At 46.6% G+C, this 26,972-nt stretch overlaps 2 protein-coding genes across 4 annotated transcripts; one reads left to right on the forward strand and one right to left on the reverse strand.

Annotated features, from left to right (window-relative positions):
• Positions 1-17,989: 17,989 nt before the first annotated feature.
• Positions 17,990-23,808, forward strand: LOC119328648 (delta-aminolevulinic acid dehydratase, chloroplastic-like). 3 transcript variants are annotated; one of them, XM_037601624.1, is made up of 13 exons: positions 17,990-18,113; positions 18,423-18,720; positions 18,809-18,920; positions 19,003-19,076; positions 19,286-19,354; positions 19,434-19,517; positions 19,604-19,673; positions 20,464-20,519; positions 20,610-20,731; positions 20,839-20,910; positions 21,010-21,091; positions 21,179-21,256; positions 23,346-23,808. In XM_037601624.1, exons 2-13 carry the CDS (start codon positions 18,430-18,432, stop codon positions 23,520-23,522), a joined length of 1,287 nt encoding a protein of 428 aa, XP_037457521.1. In that variant the 5' UTR covers positions 17,990-18,113; positions 18,423-18,429; the 3' UTR covers positions 23,523-23,808. The 3 variants fall into 3 exon arrangements, with proteins under 3 accessions (XP_037457521.1, XP_037457523.1, XP_037457522.1); XM_037601626.1 differs by lacking the exon at positions 17,990-18,113 and adding an exon at positions 18,121-18,306; XM_037601625.1 differs by lacking the exon at positions 17,990-18,113 and having other exon boundaries at positions 18,121-18,720.
• A 1,011-nt stretch (positions 23,809-24,819) lies between these two features.
• Positions 24,820-26,948, reverse strand: LOC119331187 (leucine-rich repeat extensin-like protein 7). The gene has a single exon (XM_037604361.1). The coding sequence runs from the start codon at positions 26,946-26,948 to the stop codon at positions 25,077-25,079; it is 1,872 nt and encodes a 623-aa protein (XP_037460258.1). The 3' UTR covers positions 24,820-25,076.
• Positions 26,949-26,972: the final 24 nt, after the last annotated feature.

The following is a 26,972-nucleotide window of genomic DNA, read 5'->3' on the forward strand; positions in this document are numbered from 1 at the left end:
CAACTGCTAATACTTGAGAATATTCTTTGGCTCCCCTTGTGTCGAATCAATAAATTTGGGTTGAATACTCTACCCTCGAAAACTATTGCGATCCCCTATACTTGTGGGTTATCAAGACTATTTTCTGGCACCGTTGCCGGGGAGCATAGCTCTATTCTTTGAGTCACTTGGGATCTATATCTGCTGGTCACTATGAAGAACTTGAAAGACGCGAAAACAAAAATTTATCCCTCAACTACGAGGGGAGGTAAGGATCTGCCATCTAGCTCTGCACTTGATTCACCTTCTGTTTTGAGTAAGCTTGCGACACCTAAACCTGCTTCTACTATTGATTCTGATATGTCGCATATTATTGATGATGCCACTTCTACTATGCATGATACTTATGATGAAACTACTTCTATGCTTGATACTACTGTGCCACTTGGTGAATTTCTTGATGAACAAATTGCTAGGGCTAGAGAGAATGAAATTATTGAAACAGATAATATTAATGAAAGTGATGATGAAGGCTCTCCTAAAAAATATGAATTGCCTGTTGTGCCTGAGGGCTATGTTATGGATGAAGAAACTAAAAGAGACTTTCTTGCATGCAATGATAGAAGTGATCTTAAGAAACTATTAAATAAGCTTAAAAAAACTCTGAATGCTAGAATGAATATGATCCTGCTGAGGATTATGAATTCTCTATTGATCCTGATATAATTACTTTGGTTGAATCTGATCCTTTTTATGGCTATGAATCTGAAACTATTGTGGCACATCTTACTAAATTAAATGATATAGCCACCATGTTCACTAATGATGAGAGAACTCGCTACTTTTATATCTTTAAAATATTTCCGTTCTCATTAAAGGGTGATGCTAAGATATGGTTTAATTCTCTTATCCTGGTTGTGTGCGTAGTCCCCAGGATATGATTTATTACTTCTCTGCTAAATATTTCCCTGCTCATAAGAAACAAGCTTCCTTAAGGGATATATATATAATTTTGTGCAAATTCAAGAAGAGAGTCTCCCACAAGCTTGGGGGAGGCTTCTCCAATTACTTAATGCTTTGCCTGATCATCCTCACAAGAAAAATGAAATACTTGATATGTTTTATAATGGACTAACCGATGCTTTTAGAGATTACCTGGATAGTTGTGCTGGTTATGTTTTCAAGGAAAGAACACCAGATGAAGCTGAAATTCTATTGAATAATATGTTGACAAATGAAAATAATTGGACACTTTCTGAGCGAGCTCCTAAGCCTATTCCTAAACCAACTCCGAAGAAAAGAGGTGTTCTATTTCTGAGCCGTGAAGATATGCAAGAGGGCAAAGAAACCCATGAAAGAAAAGGGTATTAAAGTTGAAGATGTTAAGAATTTACACCCTATTGAAGAAATACATGGTCTTAATTTACCGCTTGTTGAAGAAATATATGGTTTTAATCCATCACCTATTGAAGAAACACATGGTATTGATAACCCGACACAGGTAGTAAAGGTAAATTCTCTCTATAGATATGATAAAGCTGAAATCCCATTTACTAAGTTTGCTGGCCAATGTTTGGATGAGTTTGATAACTTTATGGTTAAGCAAGAAGACTTCAATGCTTATTTTGGTAGACAATTGAAACAAAATGCTTATATGATTGAACACGTGGGTGATTATATGTCTAGAGTTAAAGGCGAACTTAAACTCGTTAGTAAACATGCTTCTATGGTTACCACTCAGGTACAACAAGTACTTAAAGCTCAGAATGATTTGCTCAATGAATGAAATGGTAAGAAAAATGATAATGCTATTAGAGTTATGTCTAGAGGTGGTAAAATGACTCAGGAACCTTTGTATCCTAAAGGCCACCCTAAGAGAATTGAGCAAGATTCTCAGATAAATAATATAGATGCACCTAGTCCTTCTAAGAGGAAGAAAAAGAAAAATGATAGGGCTTTGCATGCTTCTAGTGAACCTGTTGTTGACACACCTGAGAATCCCAATGATATTTCTATTTCCGATGTTGAAACACAATCTGGTAATCAACATGAAACTAGTGATAATGTTAATAATGATGTTCATGTTGCTGCTCAACCTAGTAATGACAATGATGTAGAGATTGAACCTGCTGTTGATCTTGATAACCCACAATCAAAGAATCAACGTTATGATAAGAGAGACTTTGTTGCTAGGAAACACGGTGAGGAAAGAGAGCCTTGGGTTCAGAAACCCATGCATTTTCCTCCTAAGCCATCCAAGAAAAAGGATGATGAGGATTTTGAGCGCTTTATTGAAATGATCAGACCTATCTTTTTGCGTATGCGTTTGACTGATATGCTTAAAATGAATCCTTATGCTAAGTACATGAAAGATATTGTTACTAATAAAAGAAAGATATTGGAAGCTGAAATTTCCACCATGCTTGCTAATTATACTTTTAAGGGAGGAATACCAAAGAAACTTGGAGATCCGGAGTACCAACTATACCATGCTCCATTAAAAGAAACTATGTTAAAACTGCTTTATGTGATCTTGGAGCCGGTGTTAGTGTTATGCCTATCTCTTTATATCGTAGACTTGATTTGAATAAGTTGACACCTACTGAAATATCTTTGCAAATGGCTGATAAATCAACTGCTATACCTGTCGATATTTGTGAGGATGTGCCTGTTGTGGTTGCAAATGTTACTATTTTAACGAACTTTGTTATTCTTGATATTCCCGAGGACGATAGTATGTCTATTATTCTTGGAAGACCTTTTTTGAATACTGCAGGGGCTGTTATTGATTGCAACAAAGGCAATGCCACTTTTCATGTTAATGGTAATGAGCATACGGTACACTTTCCGAGGAAACAACCTCAAGTCCACAGTATCAATTCTATTGGAAAAATTCCATCGATTATTTTTGGAGGTTTTGAATTTCCTCTTCGTACTGTCAAGAAGAAATATGATATTCTTATTGTTGGGGATGTGCATATCCTTGTTGAGGTAACAGAGTGTCATTTGAAATTTCTCCGGTTTCATGTTACTCGAAATGAGTTTGTTAACAAGACTTGATCAACCTTATTAGTGGATTCCTTTTGATGAGCATGAGATGGATGCAATTAGAAAGCACAACCTTCTGTACCCTCCTTTTACTTTCTGTTATTTAGTTGAAATAAAGTAAAAATAGTATTTTCTGTCAGTTTTCTGAATTATCCGTGCAATATAAAAATACCCCGAAAATAAAAGTTCTCCAAATGCCCTGCCAATTTAATATGATTTTTTCTGGAATATTTGAGAATGTTTGGCACTGAGAACACAGCAGGGGGAGCAAGCACCTGGCCACGAGGGTCCAGGGCACGCCCACCCCCCTGGGCGCGCCCCCTGCCTCGTGGGTCCATGATGGCTTCCCTCCACTTATTCCTGCACCCACACACTTCTTCTTCCTCCCAAAAAAATCGCCATCCAGCTCAAGCACGAGTTCTAGCTCATTTTGCTGCGATTTTCGATCTCCTTGCTCAAAGCACCTCTCATAAAACTGCTTTGGGGGATTGTTCCTTGGTATGTGACTCCCCCATTGGTCCAATTAGTTTTTGTTCTAGTGCTTTATTCATTGCAAATTTGTGCTGCCTAGGTGACCATGTTCTTGAGCTTGCATGTCAAATTTATATGGTTCCAAGTAGTTCTAATGCATGATAAAGGTCCTAGGCACTTGTAGGAGTAGTTGCTATCAGTTTTGTTGAGCTTGATTCACTTTTATTTGAAGTCACTAAAAATTTCAGAATTTTTTCAGAAAATAATGAAGAGATTTTTGAGGGGCTCATCGAGCCGAAGCTCGAAAGAAAAGCAAAATCAAGAAGCAGAGAGGCCCAAATATAATCTGCCTCGCACCACGGAGGTTCGGTCGTGTGAATGGCCTTCCGATGATTTCTTGGGAGCAGCCGGGATTTATGATGATTTTTATGAAATGGCTAAGAATGCAGGCCTCACTGACTTCCTCCGTGACCAACGCGAACAGTATCTCTTACTCACCAATACTTTTGTGCAAAACTTCTACTATTATCCTAGGGAATCACCTCCTTCGGTAGAGTTTCATTTATATGATGTGGTTAAGAAGATGTCACTATATGAATTTTGCAGGGTTTGCAAAATACCTTTCGAGGGTAGCTTAGAGGAACCACATCGTAGAGATGTGGACGGGTTTATTGACACTATTACTGTAGAGGAAACTAGGAAAGTTTCCGATGCAAGAATCACTAGCATACATTTTCCTGTTTTACGCTACTTTGCAATATTTGCTAGTTGTTGCTTGATTGGTTGCGGAAACTATGGAAACCTTAGTGTTCCTGATATTATCATTGTGTTCCATGGTTTATTCCGTGATGACTCTGTTAGTATGGGTGGTATTATTGCCAAATGGTTAAGTCCAAACCGTACAAAGGGCCCCATCTTTGGAGGTGTCTATGTTTCACGCCTTGCTACATACTATAACATACCTATTAGGCACTATGAAAAGGAAGAAAATTTGATGCCTACTGTTTATTTAGATTATAAGAGTATGGTAGCGCATGATTTTATTGTAAAGAATAGGGAAAGGGAGCTTAAATACAAATTGTTCTTTGCTAAACATCATCCTGAGACTATTACCCTGCCTGCTCCTTCCTTGTTTGATTTATCTGCAGGCAAGTACCTTGTTCCGTTGGAGGCCATTCACGCCTATCGGAACCCTACATCAGCTGCAGAGCCAGAGCCGGAACCACAATTTGATCCTCCATGACAGTCGGATTACCAGTGGGATCCGGAGGTGGTTGCCAGCCAATGGCAATCTGAGTATCCATCATAGTATGACCCCAGTTACAACTTTGGATATCCGCCAGGCCAGCTGTGGCCATAGACCAACTTAGGCCAAAAGCCTAAGCTTGGGGGAGTACGTATTTCTCACCGACATTACATTCATGTTCACACACTCATTGCTAGATATCGGTGCTCATAATTTTTCATTGTATCATCCATGCTAGTTTATTTATTTTTTTATGCTTTCTTCTTGTGTGTTTAATAAACCTTAAGAAAAAGCAAAAAATAGTTGTAGTTTTTAGCTAGTTTTAATTTCCATGCTTGTAGTAGTAATTAAAAAGAAAACCCAAAAAGATTTCATGTTCTTCTTTTGCTTGTTGGGAGCTTCCCCGTGTAAATAGTTTTATTTCTTTTCTTTTCTTTGGGGGTCGATAGGAGAAGACCATAATTAAATTGTTAAATTGGCTCTTAATTATTGTTGATCTGACAGAAGAGCCCATATTGCCTTGTCTTCTCCTGTTTATTGAATGCTTGCAGATTCCAGCTTAGTCCAATGCACGTGCACTATTACTATTATTCACATCGTTCGGTCGTGCAAGTGAAAGGCTATTATGACGATATATGATGGAGTGATTGAGATGAGAGAAGCTGGTATGAACTCGACCTCTCTTGTTTTTGTAAATATGATTAGTTCATCATTCCTGATTCAGCCTATTATGAATAAACATGTTTGCAATGACAACTAGAGATTATAATTGCTTATGCCATGCTTAATTAGCTAGGAGCTTATAATGGTTTACCTTGCGTGCCGACATGCTATTAAAATGGTTGTGATGTGGTATGATGGGGTGGTATCCTCCTTTGAATGATTTAAGTGACTAGACTTGGCACATGTTCACGCATGTAGTTGAAACAAAATCAACATAGCCTCTACGATATTTATGTTCATGGTGCATTATATCCTATTCATGCTTGCATTCGGTGTTGATTAATTTTAATGCATGTTCATGACTGTTGTCGCTCTCTAGCTGGTCGCTTCCCAATCTTTTTCTAGCCTTCACCTGTACTAAGCGGGAATACTGCTTGTGCATCCAATCCCATAAACCCCAAAGTTATTCCATATGAGTCCACCATACCTACCTATATACGGTATCTACCTGCCGTTCCAAGTAAATTTGTATGTGCCAAACTCTAAACCTTCAAATAAGCATTCTGTTTTGTATGCTCGAATAGCTCATGTATCAACTAGGGCTGCCCGTATCTTCCATGTTAGGCGGGTTATTCTCAAGAGGAGTGGACTCCGCTCCCCACTCACGAGAAAATGGCTGGTCACCGGGATGCCCAGTCACATGCTTTATGCAAATCAAATCAAAATAATTGCAAACAAAACACCCCTGGGACTGTTGTTAGTTGGAGGCACTCGTTATTTCAAGCAAGCCATGGATTGATGCTTGTTGGTGGAGGGGGAGTATAAACTTTACCATTTTGTTTGGGAACCGCCTATAATGTGTGTAGCAGGGAAGATATCACCATCTCTTGGTTGTTATGTTGACAATGAAAGTATACCGCTCAAAATATTATTCACCTCTATTTCAAAACCGAGCTCTGGTGCCTCTACAAATCCCTGTTTCCCTCTGCGAAGGGCCTATCTATTTACTTTTATGTTCAGTCTCATCCTCTTATTAAAAAGCACCAGTTGGAGAGCACCGCTGTCATTTGCATTCATTACTGTTAGTTTACATTGAGTATGACTTGACTGGATCTCTTTCACCATGAATTACAATGTCTAGTCAGTCCTTGATCTTTAAAGGTGCTCTGCATTTATGTTTTGTGGTCTCAGAAAGGGCTAGCGAGATACCATCTTGTTATATCATATCATGATTGTTTTGAGAAAGTGTTGTCATCCGAGATTTATTATTATTGCTCGCTAGTTGATTATGCCATTGATATGAGTAAACATGAAACCTAAGTGTTATTTTGAATATGTTAGTTCATAATCTTTGCTGAAAACTTGAATGCTGGCTTTACATATTTACAACAACAAGAGCAAACAGAGTTTGTAAAAGTTTTTCTTTATCATTTTCAGTTTGTCAACTGAATTGCTTGAGGACAAGCAAAGGTTTAAGCTTGGGGGAGTTGATACGTCTCCATCGTATCTACTTTTTCAAACACTTTTGCCCTTGTTTTGGACTCTAACTTGCATGATTTGAATGGAACTAACCCGGACTGACGCTGTTTTCAGCAGAATTGCCATGGTGTTATTTATGTGCAGAAACAAAAGTTCTCGGAATGACCTGAAACTCCACAGAGATTATTTTTGGAAATAATAAAAAATACTGGCAAAGAATCAAGGCCAGGGGGGCCACACACTAGCCATGAGGGTGGGGGCGCGTCTGCCCCCCTGGGCGCGCCCCCTGCCTCGTGGGCCCCCTGGAGCTCCACCGACCTCAACTCCAACTCCATATATTCGTGTTCGGGGAGCAAAAAATCTGGGAAAAAGATTCATCGCGTTTTACGATACGGAGCTGCTGCCAAGCCCTAAACTCTCTCGGGAGGGCTGATATGGAGTCTGTTCGGGGCTCCGGAGAGGGGAATCCATCGCCATCATCATCATCAACCATCCTCCATCGCCAATTTCATGATGCTCACCGCCGTGCGTGAGTAATTTCATCGTAGGCTTGCTGGACGGTGATGGGTTGGATGAGATTTACCATGTAATCGAGTTAGTTTTGTTAGAGTTTGATCCCTAGTATCCACTATATAATTCTGGAGCGTTGTGAAAGGTTGTGTCGATGTGAGCCAACACGAATGCAGCACTAGTGCTCTGGAGCGGCGGTGACCTTTTTGGGCAGGAACGCGCACAGGTGTGGGACAGGCTTCTTGGTGGACCAGGTTAGTCAGACGCGGGCGTGCCTGCGGTCTGGGCCCTCCCAATCGCCCACCCTCCTAGTTTGTCTCTGGTTTGCAGGAAAAGTGCTTCCGGACCGACGAACGGACCGATGCAGGCCCCCGTTGGATGGCAAAACACATCCGGGCTGTTCGGTGCAGTGCAGGCCGTTTGAAGGTCGGTGTTGGAGATGCCCTTACTGCTTATCAAAACACAGTTTATCCTAATCCATTAGACACCTCGAGCTGGAGCATTTCTCTGTCCTAGTCCAAAAGATCAATAATGCTAAACCTACCCCACAGATTACTTGCTTTAAACATACTCTCCTTTCTTTGCCCTAGTCCAAAAGATCAATAATGCTAAACCTACCACACGGATTACTTGCTTTTAACATACTGGGAGGAGGGTGGTGCCGGCTCGTCATCGGCCGCGTCCTCCATTGGGACGTCCACACAGCCGGCCTCCGTTTGTCAGCCGGCTGAAATGGCGGCGATCTCCTGTTTATGCTCGAACGAGAGGCTATCCAAGACGGCTTTGGAATTCGAGGAGGCCATGGCGGGCATGATTCAGAGAGGAGCAGATGATGATGTATGCGGCAATGGCTGGGCCTGCGGCTTATATAGCGGGTTGATGGTAGGGCAACGGTCGAGGTGATTAATAGTGGGCGGCAGACGGACGAACGGGTGGCATCGGCCCACCATTCCTCAGTAACTGCACACATGTTTAAAGTAGGCAGGCGGATGAACATGATGTTTGTTTGAACGTGGGGCAGTCGCATGCATCGGGAAGGGTGACGCTCTCGGCCAGTGCGTCGTTGTAATTCTGGAGCGTTGTGAAAGGTTGTGCCGATGTGAGCCAACACGAATGCAACACTGGTGCTCTGGAGCAGCGGTGACCTTTTTGGGCGGGAACGTGCGCAGGTGTGGGACAGGCTTTTTGGCAGACCAGGTTAGTTAGACGCGAGCGTGGCAGTGGTCCGAGCCCTCCCAAGCCCCCGCCCTCCTAGTTTGTCTCTGGTTTGCAGGAAAAGTGCTTCCGGACCATCGAACGGACCGATGCAGGCCCCCGTTGGATGGCAAAACATGTCCAGGCTGTTCGGTGTAGTGCAGGCTGTTTGAAGGTCGGTGTTGGAGATACCCTTACTGCTTATCAAAACACAGTTTATCCTAAGCCATTAGACACCTCGAGCTGGAGCATTTCTCTGCCCTAGTCCAAAACATCAATAATGCTAAACCTACCACACGGATTACTTGCTTTTAACATACTCTCCTTTCTCTGCCTAGTCCAAAAGATCAATAATTCTAAACCTACCACACGGATTACTTGCTTTTAACATACTGGGAGGAGGGTGGTGCCGGCTAGCCATCGGCCGCGTCCTCCATTGGGACGTCCACACAGCCGGCCTCCGTTTGTCAGCCGGCTGAAATGGCGACGATCTCCTATTTTTGCTCGAACGAGAGGCTATCCAAGACGGCTTTGGAATTCGAGGAGGCCATGGCGGGCATGATTCAGAGAGGAGGAAGGGAGCGGATGATGATGGATGCAGCTATGGTTGGGCCTGCGGCTTATATAGCGGGTTGATGGCAGGGCAACGGCCGAGGTGATTAATAATGGGCGGTAGACGGACGAACAGGTGGCATCGGCTCACCATTCCTTAGTAACATGTTTAAAGTAGGTAGGCGGATGAACATGCCGTTTGTTTGAACATGGGGCAGTCGCATGCACCGGAAGGGTGACCCTCTTGGCCAGTGCGTCGTTTTAATTCTGGAGCATTGTGAAAGGTTGTGTCGATGTGAGCCAACATGAATGCAGCACTGGTGCTCTGGAGTGGTGGTGACCTTCTTGGGCGGGAACACGTGCAGGTGTGGGACAGGCTTTTGGGCGGACCAGGTTAGTCAGACACGGGCGTGGCAGCGGTCCGGGCCCTCCCAAGCCCTCGTCCTCCTAGTTTGTCTCTGATTTGCAGGAAAAGTGCTTCCGGACGATCGAATGGACCAATGCAGGCCACCGTTGGATGGCAAAACATGTCCGGGTTGTTCGGTGTAGTGCAGGCCGTTTGAAGGTGGGTGTTGGAGATGCCTTTACTTCTTATCAAAACACAGTTTATCCTAAGCCATTAGACATCTCGAGCTGGAGCATTTCTCTGCCCTAGTCCAAAAGATCAATAATGCTAAACCTACCATACGGATTACTTGCTTTTAACATACTCTCCTTTCTCTGCCCTAGTCCAGAAGATCAATAATGCTAAACCTACCACACGGATTACTTGCTTTTAACATACTCTCATTTCTCTACCCTAGTCCAAATGATCAATAATGCTAAACCTACCACACGGATTACTTGCTTTTAACATACTGGGATGAGGGTAGTGCCGCGTCGTCATCGGCCGCGTCCTCCATTGGGACATCCACACAGCCGACCTCCGTCTGTCAGCCGACTGAAATGGCGGCGATCTCCTATTTTTGCTCGGACGAGAGGCTGTCCAAGACGGCTTTGGAACTCGAGGAGGCCATGGCGGGCATGATTCAGAGAGGAGGAAGGGAGCGGATGATGATGGATGCAGCTATGGCTGGTCCTGCGGCTTATATAGCGGGTTGATGGCAGGGCAACGGCCGAGGTGATTAATAGTGGGCGGCAGACGGACGAACGGGTGGCATCAGCTCACCATTCCTCAGTAACTGCACACATGTTTAAAGTAGGCAGGCGGTTGAACATGTTGTTTGTTTGAACGTGGGGTAGTCGCATGCACTAGGAAGGGTGACACTTTGGCCAGTGCGTCGTTGTAATTCTGGAGCGTTGTGAAAGTTTGTGTCGATGTGAGCCAACATGAATGCAGCACTGGTGCTCTAGAGCGGCGGTGACCTTTTTGGGCGGGAACGCGCGCATGTGTGGGATAGGCTTTTCGGCAGACCAGGTTTGTTAGACGCGGGCGTGGCAGCGGTCCGGGCCCTCCCAAGCCCCCGCCCTCCTAGTTTGTCTCTGGTTTGCAGGATTAGTGCTTCCGGACCGTCGAACGGACCGATGGAGGCCCCCGTTGGATGGCAAAACACGTCCGGGCTGTTCGGTGCAGTGAAGGCCGTTTGAAGGTCGGTGTTGGAGACGCCCTTACTGCTTATGAAAACACAGTTTATCCTAGGCCATTAGACACCTCGAGCTAGAGCATTTCTCCGCCCTAGTCCAAAAGATCAATAATGCTAAACCTACCACATGGATTACTTGCTTTTAATATACTCTTCTTTCTCTGCCCTAGTCCAAAAGATCAATAATGCTAAACCTACCACGCGGATTACTTGCTTTTAACATAATGGGAGGAGGGTGGTGCCGGCTCGTCATCAGCCGCGTCCTCCATTGGGACGTCAACACAGTCGGCCTTCATCTGTCAGCCGGCTGAAATGGCGGCGATCTCCTGTTTTTGCCCGAACGAGAGGCTGTCCAAGACGGCTTTGGAATTCGAGGAGGCCATGGCGGGCATGATTCAGAGAGGAGGAAGGGAGCGGATGATGATGGATGCATCTATGGCTGGGCCTGCGGCTTATATAGCAGGTTGATGGCAGGGCAACGGCCGAGGTGATTAATAGTGGGCGGCAGACGGACGAACGGGTGGCATCAGCTCACCATTCCTCGGTAACTGCACACATGTTTAAAGTAGGCAGGCAGATGAACATGCTGTTTGTTTGAACGTGAGGCAGTCGCATGCACCGGGAAGGGTGGCGCTCTCGGCCAGTGCGTCGTTGTAATTCTGGAGCATTGTGAAAGGTTGTGTCGATGTGAGCCAACACGAATGCAGCACTAGTGCTCTGGAGCGGTGGTGACCTTTTTGGGCGGGAACGCGCACAGGTGTGGGACAGGCTTTTTGGCGGACCAGGATAGTCCGACGCGGGCGTGGCAGCGGCCCGGGCCCTCCCAAGCCCCCGCCCTCCTAGTTTGTCTCTGGTTTGTAGGAAAAGTGCTTCCGGACCGTCGAACGGACCGATGCAGGCCCCCGTTGGATGGCAAAACATGTCTGGGTTGTTCGGTGCAGTGCAGGCCGTTTGAAGGTCGGTGTTGGAGATGCCCTTACTGCTTATCAAAACACAGTTTATCCTAAGCCATTAGACACCTCGAGCTGGAGCATTTCTCTGCCCTAGTCCAAATTATCAATAATGCTAAACCTACCACACAGATTACTTGCTTTTAACATACTCTCCTTTCTCTGCCCTAGTCCAAAAGATCAATAGTGCTAAACCTACCACACAGATTACTTGCTTTTAACATACTGGGAGGAGGGTGGTGCCGGCTAGTCATCGGCCGCGTCCTCCATTGGGACGTCCACACAGTCGGCCTCCGTTTGTCAGCCAGCTGAAATGGTGGCGATCTCCTGTTTTACCTCGAATGGGAGGTTGTCCAAGACGGCTTTGGAATTCAAGGAGGCCATGGCGGGCATGATTCAGAGAGGAGGAAGGGAGTGGATGATGATGGATGCAGCTATGGCTGGGCCTGCGGCTTATATAGCGGGTTGATGGCAGGGCAACAGCCGAGGTGATTAATAGTGGGCGACAGACGGACGAACGGGTGGCATCGGCTCACCATTCCTCAGTAACTGCACACATGTTTAAAGTAGGCAGGCGGATGAACATGTTGTTTGTTTAAACGTGGGGCAGTCGCATGCACCGGGAAGGGTGACGCTCTCGGCCAGTGCGTCGTTGTAATTCTGGAGCATTGTGAAAGGTTGTGTCGATGTGAGCCAACATGAATGCAGCACTGGTGCTCTGGAGTGGCAGTGACCTTTTTGAACGGGAATGCGCGTAGGTATGAGACATGCTTTTTGGTGGACCAGGTTAGTCAGGCGCGGGCGTGGCAGCGGTCTGGGCCCTCCCAAGCCCCCGCCCTCCTAGTTTGTCTTTGGTTTGCAGGAAAAGTGCTTCCGAACCATCGAACGGACCGATGGAGGCCCCCGTTGGATGGCAAAACACGTCCGGGCTGTTCGGTGCAGTGCAGGCCGTTTGAAGATCGGTGTTGGAGATGCCCTTACTGCTTGTCAAAACACAGTTTATCCTAAGCCATTAGACACCTCGAGCTAGAGAATTTCTCTGCCCTAGTCCAAAAGATCAATAATGCTAAACTTACCACAAGGATTACTTGCTTTTAACATACTCTCTCCCCCCACCCCCATTAATCCTAAACCAACTTGAACTAGAAAAATGAAATTGGTCTAGTTCTGGTGATGTTAATTACATAAACTATGTTTGATAAATAATAGTGTTTTATGTGTTCTTGAGTTATTATGTATGAAATTGTGCTGATGATATATTATTTCTCCTAATTAACTTCAACTAGAACAATGAAAGATGCTTAGACATAATACTAGTAGACTCACAATATATAAATCACATACACACACAGGCTCAACGACGGGCGTGGCGTGCCGCCGGCCATTTTGCCTTGTAAGGCCTTCTTTGGTTTGGAGGATTTTTGTAGGAATTTCATAGGATAGGATTTTTATAGGAAAAATCCTTTAGAGCCCTTTGGTTTGTAGGAACGGAATCCTATTCCTATGGAGGAATTCTTCCTATCCTCCACATTTTATAGGAAAAATCCTTTAGAGCCCTTTGGTTTGGAAGATGGGCAGCGGCCGAAAATTAGCGCGTATTTTCCTGCACTGGTTGATTTTGGTTCCTTGTTCGATTTCTTGAGCATGCATTTGGCCGAAGGAACAAAACAACGTCAGAATTGTAGGTTTCCTTGTGCGGATGGATTGTGTTCCCCAACTGTTGATGTGATTCTGTTGCGGCTGCTGTTCTACTGGAAGGCATTCTGTTGCCGTCCTGATGAACTGGAATGTTGATTTGGAGCATCTTGTTCGTCTGGTTTTACTGGCTGAGCTGGAACCATAAACGAGCGAACTTGTTCATTTGTTGCATTGGATATCTGTATTAGGTTGCTGAAATGGTAGTTTAGTTATTTGCTGCTGCAAATTAGTGGACGTGCTCTCGCCTAGTTTGGAGGTTTTTCTTAGAATCAACTCTAGATCTTGGCAATTTGGATGCAGATGGTTTGATTTTTTTTACTAGGGAACTGTTATAAGAAACAAAACATAACTGAAATAGGACCCTCTTAGTTGGCAAACGATTCGCTGGGAGGAGGTGGACCGGTGGGGATGTAAATGGCAAATAAGTGGCGTCCATAAGTCCCGTTTAGTCAGTTTTAGCTACCTTCATAGTTCATTTTCCAAATTAAATGGCATGTCACCATGATGGAGACAATGGCGCGACAAGGAGCAGAGCGGTTGTAGGTAGTTCGGCGGCGTTGTAGGTAGTTCGACGGCGCGACAACGAGTTTCAGGATCATTTTTTCAGTTTTTATGCTGCTGAAAATTTATGCAATGGAGCGCATAGTTCTGAAAACTCATAGGTGTGTTTCTGAATTTTTGGGGCATGCAGTTTCTGTAGGATCCCCTTGTTTCATTTTTCTGAAGCTCATAGTTTATGTTGTGATACAAATTTGTGCACTGGATCCCCTTCTGCTGAAAATTTGTGCACTGGATCCCATTTGTGTGTTTCTGAATTTCCGGAGCACGCAGTTTCTGTAGGATCCTCTTTGTTTTATTTTTTCTGGAGCTCATAGTTTATGTTGTGATGCAGAGAGAACTTAAAGTTGCAGGATCCCATTTTTGTGTTAGTTTCTGAATTTTTGCAGCTCATCATAGCGGTGCTCTGACGTAGGGAGATGCTCTCGTCGTCGGCGCCGAGGTGGATGGTGTAGATGATATAGGTGGTGTAGATGGTAGATGTGCAGTAGGGATTTGGATGTTGCAGATCTAGTGTTGCAGAATTGTTTATTTGACTTCTGGAATACGCTGCTGGAGCTCATGCTATCCCCTTGCTGTGCTGTAGCTGATACTATCTTTTCTGAATGTTTGTAGCTCAAAACTTCTGTAGCATTTTTTTACTTGGAAGTTAGTGATGCAAGATTTTGATGTGTTGTACGGAATTAGTGGTACAGACTTGATGTGCTACATGAAACTAGTGATGCAGGATTTTTCTTTTTAGTTCAAAGCTTCTGTAGCTCATGCAGTTATCCAGTTTGTAGTCTTAGAGAAACATATATGTAGTTTCAGAGAGGGAAGGAAACATATATGTAATTTTAGAGAAACAGTAGCTAAATTTCAGAGAAACTTACCTTTCTGAAACTAGTTTGTAGGTTATGTCTGTAGCTTATATTTCTGAAACTACAGGAATGTTTGTACTGCTAGCTTATAGCACAGGGAACTCAGTTTTTTGCTTCTGAAACTACATATATCTTTTCTCTGAAATTTAGCTACTGTTCCAATACTTTTCCATGATTTTTTAGCTCATGTTTATCTGAAGTTAGTTGGATTAACTAATGTTCTTTCAAACCTGCATTTTATCTGCAGTTATATATGCAATCTTCAACTTTTGCTTCAATACTTTTCATTCTCTGATAAGTAGATATGCATTGCTGATAGTTTTCATGTTTTCATTTTTGCTCTTGTTTTGCAGCATGCCTATCTTCCAAACTCGTTGGTCGGCAAAGCAGCTGCGCGGAATATTAATCGTTTCCCATGTTTTTTGTATTTCTGCCTTTTCTATGCTCGGGACACGAGGTCGTTGCTCAATTTTCGGACATTCGTATCACCGAAGCTTTTCAAGCACCCTCAAAACACTCTCAACTCAGCCGAAGAGTTTCATAAACTACTGAGAAGCTCGTAGAAGATGACAATCGGAACAGAAGCTCGCTAGCTTAGTTTTTATTTTTTATTTTGTGAGTCCATGTGTCCGAAACATCCATTTATGTAACTGAAAACAACAAGTATCATGCTGGAGCTACCTAGATGTTTTTTGTTGAACTCAAGATTGGAGCATCTATCATGCTGGGCATGTCCTTTTTCTTTTTCTTTTTTAGTTTGTTTTGAAATGCTGGAGCATCATCCATGATGATTTATGCTGACCCATGTGAATGTGAACTAGAGATTGATGGAGAGTTGGCAATGAAAATGACAGGCATTTTTTGCAGCTTGGTATATTTTTGTTTTCATTGGGTTTTTTTGTGCTGAAACAGTGAAATCACACTTCATGTGCCATGTATATTTACTGGGATTATATTGCTGAAACAGTTCATTTTTTAACTGAAGCCATCTTGCATCATCATGTATGTATGTAAATTACTGGAGGGAGGACAAAATGTGCTTAGCAATACTGGGAATATGTCAACATATGCTGAAAGCATCATTCATGTTCTGGATCAGACCTCAAAAACCTGTTCAATACACAAGATGTTTCAAGTACTGGAAACATGTTTTGTCGTAACATGAAAACAAAAATAGTGTAAGAAGGACAAAATGAAGAAAACAACAAATTCAAAACTATTTCAAGATACAAAATGTGAGCCTTTCTTGCCTGTTTTCTTGCAGGATAGTGCTATGTTTTCCTCTGTTTCAGGCACACATAGGTATCAATTTCAGTCACACATAAGAATATGAGATCTTTTTATTTCCTCTGTTTTCCCGTAACATAGTTTTTGCAAAATGGAAATATATCTTAAATGCATCATCAATGTTGCAAAATAGAAACTATGAATGTTTTTTCCTCAAGCACAATGTGAGGCTCAAAAGAAAATCAAAAACATTTTATGGAGCATTTTTTCCTATAGGTTGAGTTGCATTGCTTGGGCACTTCTCGGAGCATTTGTCATCACCGCTCTCAAGTACACACAGTTTGGTACAGCATGTCCAACCTCTGAGCAAAATTGACATTTATGTGGTGCTGCCACTGCCTCTGTCGCAGCTTTGAGTGGTCTACATGTCTACACAAGCCGCTTGCTGGTGTTGCTTGCTTCTGTTGCAATGATCTCCGATGTGCTACTTGTTTCCGGTTTATCAGCTGTTCTAGCATGCACACACCCAAAGACCCTCTTGATCATTACGACATCCTCTCGCTTCTGTCCCTTCTTCTGGCTGTACTTTGTTGAAGATATATGTGTCCCGAAACCCAACTTGAAGGCATAGTCATTGTAGAATTTCTTTGCATCCTGAATTGTGTCAAAGACCATGCCAACATAGGGTGGTAGTGGCTGCGATGAAACATCTCCATCATCTGAATCATCTTGCATTGCATCATCAGCATGCAACAAACCATCTGAATCTTCATTATCATGGACAGAGAAGTTCCCTTGGACATAGCTTCCTTCCCCTTCAGTCGCAGCTTCCTGAAATGAGGCACAAGTTTTTATTTTTGTAAAATATAGCAGATGTTGTGCAACAATCACTTTTTTTCATCTACAAGGCATCAAGAGTTATATTTGTTGTTTCAGAATTTTCAGAATTGCCGGAATTTCAGAATTTCATCTACAATGCATCAATAGATACATGGCCTAGATAGATACATGGCATCAAAGTTGTATTTTGTTGTTTCAGAAATTCATGCAATCCATGCCATTCATAAACAAAATTGAAACCAGAGACAACAACTAGCTATGTGTTTCTGCTGTTGATAAACAACAAAAATGAGATGTTTCAGATACATGTTGCAGAGATACAAGAAAGGGGCAGGGGTTTAGGGTTGTGCCTTGGCTTCACCCACATAATTCTAAAACTTTTTTTTAGCTGCCACACGCATGAATCCAAACAGCCCGCTTCTGATAAATAGGATCTACAACAGTTACAGTGACACGCAGCTCAGGGATTAAGATTCGGAAACTTACACAGCTGCCTTGATTTGATCTTGTCGAAGGAAGCCCCCCGGCGGCGGTCGGAGCTGAGAACGACGGCCACGGTTGTCCTTGAAGCAGGGGACCGCGGCTTGCTCGATTTGCGTCGGATCCCAGCGTGCGCCGCGCGATTTGGTGCGCCATTGTGCTGCAGGATTTTCCGTCGACGGCCTCAGTCCCTGTAGCGCCCCGGCAGCAGCGTTTTCACGGTGGCGGGGGCTGGCGCTGCGCGCAGCGCATGTGTGTCTGGATGGCGGACATGGTTTTTTGTTTCTGAAACAGAGCGGTTGCTGCAGGAATAGTCACGTGCACGATAGTTGGATCGGACGGTTGTCAGGACGCGTATCGGACGGTGGTACAGGCGGCGGATGTTTTCAAAACAACCACCGACCGACGCGTAGCGGCCGCCTTATTTTATCCCTGAAAGAAAAAGCAAGGAACCTGATTTATTTTATCATCTTTTGTCGACTCTACCGTTTGTTTGAAAAGAAAATGTATTTTCATCACTTGCAAAAAAAAATGTATTTTCATGACTGCAATCAGTAGGCTCGACACGTTGGTTCAGCTTCAGGTTCAGGTTAGCTGAAAGTAAAAAAAAGGTTCAGGTTCATGTACACGGCGGTCACGACATGGAGACAGCGAAACGCAAGACATCGTCTAGTTAGTACAGGAGATCTCTTTGCAGTAGGTGGGGGTCGCCGTCGGAGAGGATTGAGGCCACATCGTCTTCTCCTCATCTTCTTCCCCATCTTCCATCCATCAGGTACGCCGCCGCCGCCTTCTCCCTCTTCTTCCTCCTCCCCAAGATTTGCATCTCCCTTCTACTCGTCAAGCTAAATTCAGCCCCCAATCTCTTCCTGATGACCAACCCCATCCAAAGCTCAGCGCAATCCAGATTATCCACCCGTCGCCTCTGGTGGCACTAGCCTAGAAGAATCAAGATCCATCTTTTACCGGTTTCTTAGAGTCTACACCTCAATTTTGATCGAGCTACGCAGCACTGAATCTGATATAGCGACGCGATTGTCAACCATGTCTGCGAAATTCACTTTCCTTGGTCTCGGTGTTGCAGATAGGCCATGGCTTCCACCGTCCCCTTCTCGCCGGCCAAGGTCCAGATGCTCAAGGCGACCAACTGCCACGGCCACGCGGCCTTCGGCAGCTGTTTCGCCGTCCCAAGAACCGGGCCAAAGCAGCGTTCCCTGGCCGTCAGGGTCAGCAGCGAGCAGGAGGCGGCCGCCGCCGTCAGGGCGCCGTCGGGGAGGAGCATCGAGGAGTGCGAGGCCGACGCCGTCGCCGGGAGATTCCCTGCCCCCGCGGCGTTTGTCAGACCAAAGGCCCCCGATGGCACGCCTGAGATCAGGCCTCTTGTAAGCTCCAATCTGATTTTTGCAATGTTGCTCGTGTACATTGCAGTTGCAGGAAACTGAATCGGAGGCATGTTTGATGTGTGTTCAGGACATGGCAAAGCGCCCTCGTCGCAACCGCAGGTCGCCAGCTCTTAGGGCTGCATTCCAGGAGACAACCATCTCGCCCGCTAATTTGGTGCTCCCATTGTTCATCCACGAAGGTTGCCTTGAAATCTACTTGCTTGAATGCTGGACCATTTGAGATTTGGTATATCAAGGTTATTTTTATGTGATGATTTGCAGGGGAAGAGGATGCTCCAATTGGCGCCATGCCCGGGTGCTTTAGGCTTGGATGGCAGCATGGGCTTCTTGATGAGGTATTGCAAGTACTGCAAATTTACCTCTTTTATTTTCTAAGATTTGGATCAGATTTGTCATCTATGTTTGATGAATTTGATGGAACTCTAAATATGTGTTTATTTCCTTGTCACTTGGATAGTGGGTTGCACTTGGACCAATAGTCTTAGGTAGCAATCAGTATTCAGAGCTGATGTAATGTCATCCATACAACCACTCTTATATGCAGGTGTATAAGGCACGCGATGTTGGTGTTAACAGCTTTGTGCTCTTTCCAAAGGTTCCCGATGCATTGAAGGTATTTGAAAAATATGACTGATCATTTGCCACGCTCTTGTATTTGTGCCTTGGAATGACTTGAATGCTTTATTCCTTAGTCTCCAACAGGAGTTGAAGCATACAATGACAATGGTTTGGTTCCACGAACAATTCGCCTGCTCAAGGATAAGTTCCCTGATATTGTAAGTTTGTTTCCCTCATTCATTGTGTATTGTCGTTTGCATCAATGCTACCAATTTCTTTGCTTCTAATCATATGACGAATTTAGATTGTTTACACGGATGTTGCTTTGGACCCGTATTCATCTGATGGACATGATGGCATCGTGAGGGAAGATGGTAATGAAAATGATGGCATTATTATCTTACACTTTCCAGAGGGTCATATGTGCATGATATGCTGATCTGCTTGTATCCTGAGTTGCTGATAGCATTAGAAATATGCTAGCTAGTTCAAAAATATTGTTGCCAGTCTCCTGGTATGAAGGTCACACCACACTGGATGTGGGCATACGGCCAAGAAACTATCATCCTAGTTCCCGATAAGTATTGTTGGCCAGTTTGGTTTTGTATGAGCCTGAGATGCTATGGTTTTTATGACATCACTTTGATTGTCCAGATTTGATTTTCTAAAAGTATTACTGGACCACTTGATTACTGCTAGGAGCCTGAGATACTGTGTGCCTGCACAGTCAACAGCTTAATCAAGTTGTTAGTTTTGTCACGTGGCACCGAAACTATAATTTCCTAAAAATAATTTTTAAATATGCTGCACAAATGTATTTCGTCACAAGAATCTCGTTGGGTGCTTCCCAGATCATCGAAATTAGGCAAAAAATGAAAATGTGCATTCCGTAGTGTTTAAACCTGCAGGAATTGGTTGGCTCCTGTAGCTTTTTGTATCCCTATTGAATGACGATAAACTGATTACTAGTGCAAAAAGGTACTTAAATTATAAGCTTAGCTGTTCAGTGGTCATGCCCATGTTTAGAATTTGGAATTACAGTACAAGCAGTTTTCATTACTATTTTTTTGTCCAAACAACTGATGGACTTAGATGTTTATCAGAAGGCACAAGTTACGTACAAACTTCTGTCCAGCTAATTGTGATTTGTTTCAATCCCATCAGGAGTAATTCTGAACGATGAAACAGTATATCAGTTGTGCAAACAGGCAGTTTCACAGGTCCATCTCTTCTCTTGGTACTATGTGTTGGATTTGGTTGATGAGTATGCAACTGTTCACTAACATAAACTTGTTCCATGAACTAAATAGGCACGTGCTGGTGCCGATGTAGTTAGTCCTAGTGACATGATGGATGGTCGTGTTGGAGCAATCCGTTCTGCTTTGGATGCTGAGGGTTTCAATGATGTCTCCATCATGTCCTATACTGCAAAGTACATACCTATACCATTCATGGCATCATAGTATTTCTGTTATCCTATTCTTTTACATTACGTCTTTGTTATGTGACTGATGCATCCGCAATATATGTTTTTTGCAGGTACGCCAGTTCATTTTACGGGCCATTCCGAGAAGCTTTAGATTCAAATCCACGATTTGGGGATAAGAAAACGTACGGAGCTGACAGTAACGCTACTCTATTGATTTTCATCCTGTGTACAGTTTAATTGCTCAATGTTATCTAAATGTCTTGCCCCTTTTCGTTCTGAAGCTATCAGATGAACCCAGCTAACTACAGGGAAGCCCTTCTAGAAACTGCAGCAGATGAGGCCGAAGGGGCTGATATCCTTCTAGTAATTCTCTTGCTTATTATTCGGTGCTGTATTACCAAAGGCAACTCTTGTGTATGTTGCTCCATAATCATGGTTACCTTGTGACAGGTGAAACCTGGATTGCCGTACTTGGATATCATCCGACTTCTCCGGGATAATTCTGCACTGCCAATTGCTGCATACCAGGTTAGTTCATTACCAGGTCCATAATCCTTGTTGATGTGATGTTTTTGCCATTTCTGTCTGGAATTCCACAAGAAACCTGGACCTCGTTGTTTACTGTATACCTCCGATGCAGTTAATGAAATCGTTTTAGCAGCAGCACGTAAGTGCATATCATAATTCAGCTACCCAATTGCCACTTGCCTCGATAGTTTTGCCGCACAAGAACATTTCTCATTTGTCTTATCAATACCCGAGTCATATATTTCATCGTCCTTATCTTCTTTACACAAACACCATCAGTTGGTAGCCATTTCAAGCAGCAGGCCGCTAAAGTAGTACTAGATCACTACGCATTTGTGCACTCTGACTGCATCTGCCTATTTCTAAACTGTAGAGTAGAAATTCTCTTGGGCAGCACACGTGCACCCAAGATTTCAGTAAAGTCTGAATCTTGATCTATCTTGATCCGAAGCTCTCTCCTTGAGAGTTCTCAAAAACTTCAGCACCAACATTAGTTAATCTTAAGAAGTTGACCAGATTTATTTTATTTTATTTTTGAGGTGTTTATTTTTTGCTTTTGTATTCCTGCTTATTTTTTACGCTAAAAATGGAGGCTGATTCTGTCATTGTGTTAGGAAAGAAAAAAGTAGAGGTGGCGATATCATCCTGTGAATGAATTTGATATGATTAATTAAACTGAACTAATTAATCCTTGAGTTTACGAGTTAGAATCAGAAGTTGATGTTGTTTGCATGGTGTTTCTGTTGTTATACTTTGAGGTCAAAGCGAGTGAAATTCTGAACCAATCAAAAGCCTGAACCTTGATCTATCCTTATGAATGGTTATGAGTAAACTTACGTAACTGATCCTTGAGGTTACAATCCTGAATCAGAAGATGATCTCGTATGTGTTATGTTTTTTCTTTTCTTTTTGGGTTATGATTGTACTCTCTCCGTTCCTAAATAGTACTACAATTCTTTTTAGAGATTTCAATATGGACTACATACGGATGTATAAAGACATGTTTTAGAGTGTAGATTTATTCATTTTGCTCCGTATGTAGTCCATTTTTTTTCTATTTTTTTCTTTTGAAAGATCCAGATTACCTGGAGAGTACAAAAACGCTAACTGCTCAAAACAATCAGTAGCGAGGCTGAAGAGGAATAATGGGCTAGGCTAAGAAAGCCCCCAGCACTACTTCAGCAAAAAGGTGATATCTCACGTCGGGTCCCCGAAAGGGGTCTCCATGCACTTCGCTCTGGCGAGTTGCCACTGCTCCATGGCGCTTCTGGTGGCACCGATAATGTCACTGGCGCTCGGCTGCTTTCCCTTGAAAGTGCAGCAGTTTCGCTCCAGCCAGATGCGCCATAAGATCAGGGCTGTCACTGACAGTATCCCCTTCCTGTTGCCCGGCTCCGTCTTGGTGGCGATCATGGACACCGCTCCCGTCGTCGAGCTGTGTCCAGCCAGCAGGGTTCAGCGCGGCGCACCCCGTCCACGCCGCTGCTCTTTGGCAAACTTCCTTGGCCACACTGCACTCCTAGAACAGATGCACCGAGGTCTCGAGATTTCTGTTGCATAGCTGGCAGAAATATGCGTTTTCCCAGCCCCGCCTCTGAAGCCGGTCATTGCACCAGAGCCGATTGTGGTGCAGCAGCCAGCAGAAGAACTTGACTTGCCCCGTGGCGGCGTGGCCCAGGTCTTCCATATGAGAGTTTTGAATTCCGTGCACGGCGGGTTCGAAAACTGCAGGGCGTAGGCCGCGCGGGCCGAGCACTCAGCACCGCCTGCAGTCCAGCTGATGTCATCACGCAGACCCGCGGCGGCCGTGATCCGCGCGTCGCTGATGATCCGTAACAACCGAATGAACTGCGGCAGAATGCTGTTGACATTGCAGTGCCTCAGATCATGGATCCAGCGATCTCCTTGCAGTGCCGTGGATGTAGTCCGCATTGGAATCTCTAAAAAGACTTCTACGTATTTAGGAACGGAGGGAGTAGCTGAAAGAGAGGATCGAATGATGCACTTACCATTTTGGCTCGGCTTTGGTGAAAAGGAGAGTGAAATTCTGAAGCAATTATCCTACATTGTTTCCTTTTGTGCGTTTCAGGTGTCTGGCGAGTACTCGATGATCAAGGCCGGCGGGGCGCTGAACATGATCGACGAGGAGAAGGTGATGATGGAGTCGCTCATGTGCCTGCGGCGAGCCGGCGCCGACGTCATCCTCACCTACTTCGCCCGCCAGGCCGCCGTCGTCCTCTGCGGCATGGGATCCGCTGCCAAGTAGGAGCACTAGGTCAGGTCAACTGGTCACCCCCCCTGTGATTATCGATTAATGTGTAAATCTGAGGAGCCAATGTGCTTGAGTAGTTGGCCTTGACGTTTGACCCTAAAGCACTTGAATAATCTGCAAGTCTCGTAGTACATGATCGTTAGTTTGTTACTAATTCTTTCTTTTTACCGAGTATACATGATTTTTTTCCCTTTCGATTGCTAGGGAGATACTACCGTGCCCCGGTATATGATGATTTTACGAGTACATTTGAATTTTCACTGGCGCACATTTTTCTGTATCATTCATTTTCACCGGAGTACCGAGTGCAATTGGCGTGATTTTCTTCAGAGTACATTTGAATTTGTTCGGGATTTGGTTGACAAATATGTTGGATGGAACGTGGAAGATCCGATGGTGTGATCCCAGCAGCGACGATGAGTGCGTGTTAAGCAGCCGCACGATCCCGTCGGCTGGGTTCATCGGGGGGAGGTGGTTTAACAAAGTTTGAACGAGACCCAACAGTAGATCGCAGGCACGCAGAGCACGGGACCCAACAGTGGATCGCAGGCAGTAATGCGTGTGCTTCTGGTAAGCACGCAGCAGGCAGGCAGGCACGCTCATAGGATCTCGGGCGTAGGGAGGCGTAATTAACTCCGATCATCAAGTGATGGGTGGCAAACGGCCATAGCTGGCTGGCTCCAGCCTCCAGTAGCTTGCAGGTTTTGCTCAGGCCGACGCAATTGCAGTCGCAGTTGTGGCTGCAGAGGCGACGGCCGGGCAGGCAGCAATTACTAGCCCCCCTCATCCGCTCCGCTCCCACGTGAAACAAATCACGGGCCTCGAAAGATAATAATTTCAATGCACTGGTATAGTGGAGCAACATCAACTTCGTCCAAGTCGTAACGTTCTGGTACCATCCACTGCAAGATTCACTGTACTGCACGTCGCTGCACCTGTGGAGAGGCTCAAAGTCCATTCCGTGGAGTAAATAAATGGCGCCACAGCTACCACCGGCCCTAATTGACTAGTCATTCAACATTCATCCGTTCCATTCATTCATTAGGCATGGCGTGAGTGCCCCATCACTGCTTATCATCACACTATGTATCGTAGTAGCATCGTACTACTGCCAGCATAACTCGTGTGCCGCTGCAACGTGTTCTCGCATGCATGCATGCATGTGATCCTCGATCGTGCGTGCCACAACCACCGGTCCAAGGCCGCATTGCGTTGCGTCGCTGTTCATCCATCGAGCATGGCAACCGGTACACCGGCGGTGAACATCGATCGAGCAAGCAAACAAACGAAAGAAGTGAAAGAATCCACCGCGGAGACTTGCTTTGAATTTAATTCGGGATCAAATAACGACATAACAAATGGACAGACGGCAGGGAGAAAATGTGAAGAAAATACAAGAACGTCCAAGAAGAAGGAAGCTACGGAGAGAGATGTACTGGTGACGACAAGACGGACTGGCTGGCTGACGACGAGCGTTCCGGCCGTGGAGGTGGCGGCCGGACGGGCCGACCGATCAGCCTGCGGCTACTACCTAGCTAGCAGCTAGCTCTACGGCCCCGTGGGCGGCGGCGGCGACCCGTAGGAGACGCCGTGGACCGGCGGCATTGGCGGCGGCGGCGACGAGTAGGACACCCCGTAGACCGGCGGGAGGAGCGGGGGCGGCGGCGACGAGTAGGACACGCCGTGGACCGGGGGCAACGGCACTGTCGTTGGTGGTGGTGGCGGGGACGAGTATGGCATGCCGTGAACCGGCGTCGTCCCGCCTTCCCCGCTTGGTGGAGAGGATGGCGCTCCGCCTTCGCCGCTTGGTGGAGAGGATGGCGTTCCGCCCTCGCCGCTTGGTGGAGGGGGTGGTGTCCAGGGACCAGGGGCCGGCAGCGGCAGTGGCGAGGATGGCGTGGGCGCGGTCGGCGGCGTGAGGGCCGGAGGGGCGTACCCGGGGGGAGGTGTTGTGGGTTGGTGGCTGGACGGTGAGGACGCGGACGGCGGCTGGTTGCCGGAGGACGGAGGCGGGGTGCCCTGGGATGGTGGTGTGGTTGAGGGCGGCATTGCGTGCCCGGGGCTCTCGCTGTGGGTCGGCGGCGGCGGCGCCGCCGTTCCTGGCGTTGTGGAACCCCCGGGCGGGGACGGAGACGATGGAGTGGACGAGCCCGGCGGGAACAATGGGCCCGGCGGCGTAAACCAGCCCGGCGGGGTCAATGGGCTCGACGGCGTAGACGAGCCCGGCGCACGCGGGCTCCTCGACGGCCCAGCTCTGGGAGAGGGCGGCTGGCGGCCGCCTCCGCGCCTGCCTGGCGGTGGTGCTGCCTGACATTGTGCCCTGCTGCAGTCGAACGGGCGGGCAGCCGCCGCGGCGCACTGTGCCGGCGGGCGCTGCGCGGGAGCGCCGGGGATGCAGTTCCACCTGCCGTCCGCCGTCGCCACGGCGCACCCCGGCCGGCCGGTGAAGAAGTTGTCCTCGTAGGTGAAGTTCCTCAGACTCGACAGCCCGCAGACGCTCGCCGGCACCGCGCCCTCCAAGAGATTCCCGGCGACGTTGAGCTCCTGGACGGCCACCAACCCAGCGACGGTGGCCGGGAGCGGGCCCTGCAGGCCGTTGCCGCTGACATCGAACACGGTCACCTTCCTGAGCATCCCGACCTGCGGCGGGATGCAGCCGGTGAGGTCGTCGTCGATGAGCACGATCTCGTTGAGCGTCTCGGCCATCCTCCCAATCGACGGCGGGATGCACCCCCCGAGCCTGTTGTGCGCGAGCACGAGCACAGAGGCCGGCGAGTTGCCTAGGTTGGGCGGGATGGGGCGCGTGAGGCGATTCGAGTTGAGGAAGATGGCGTCGAGCGGGCGGTCGAAGAGCGCGGGCGGGATGCCGCCCTCGAACTCGTTGAACCTGAGGTCCAGGTAGCGGAGCGAGGGCAGCTGGAGCACGACCTCCGGGAAGCCGCCGACGAAGCGGTTGTTGCTGATGTCGAGCTCGTGGAGGAGGCGGAGGTGGAGGAAGGTGTCCGGGAGCACGCCGCAGAAGCGGTTGGAGTTGAGGTGGAGCAGGGCCAGGTCGGGGAGCCCCGCGGGGAGCGAGTCGGGGATGTACCCGGCGAGGTCGGCGTGGTTGAGGTCGATCCCGGCGACCACGACCACGCCGCCGTCGGCCGGGTGCGGCGCGCAGAAGACGCCGTTGTAGGTGCAGACGTTGGGGCCCGACCAGTTGGCGGTGAAGTTGGCCGGGTCGGAGAAGATGGCGGTGCGGCGCCAGGTCTGCAGCGCGACGTAGGCCGCGCGGAGGCGCGGGTTGGGGAACGCCCAGGACGGCGGCGGGTCGAGCGGGGGCTGCTGCTGCTGCTGGGACGCGGCCGGGGCGGGCGCGAGCGCGACGGCGAGGAGCAGCAGCGCTAGCGCGAGGAGGGCGCGGCGGCGGCCCGTCATGGCCGCGCGCGGTGAGGCGGCGGC

Source organism: Triticum dicoccoides, chromosome 7A (genome assembly GCF_002162155.2).
Source record: "Triticum dicoccoides isolate Atlit2015 ecotype Zavitan chromosome 7A, WEW_v2.0, whole genome shotgun sequence".
Taxonomy (NCBI): domain Eukaryota; kingdom Viridiplantae; phylum Streptophyta; class Magnoliopsida; order Poales; family Poaceae; genus Triticum; species Triticum dicoccoides.

Excerpts from the sequence above, each read along its gene's own strand:
- LOC119328648 (XM_037601624.1), top strand. The coding sequence starts at position 18,430 with ATGGCTTCCACCGTCCCCTTCTCGCCGGCCAAGGTCCAGATGCTCAAG. Across the intron at positions 20,911-21,009 it reads CGATTTGGGGATAAGAAAAC|CTATCAGATGAACCCAGCTA; the intron begins GTACGGAGCTGA and ends TTCGTTCTGAAG. Across the intron at positions 21,257-23,345 it reads TGCCAATTGCTGCATACCAG|GTGTCTGGCGAGTACTCGAT; the intron begins GTTAGTTCATTA and ends TGTGCGTTTCAG.
- LOC119331187 (XM_037604361.1), bottom strand. The coding sequence starts at position 26,948 with ATGACGGGCCGCCGCCGCGCCCTCCTCGCGCTAGCGCTGCTGCTCCTC.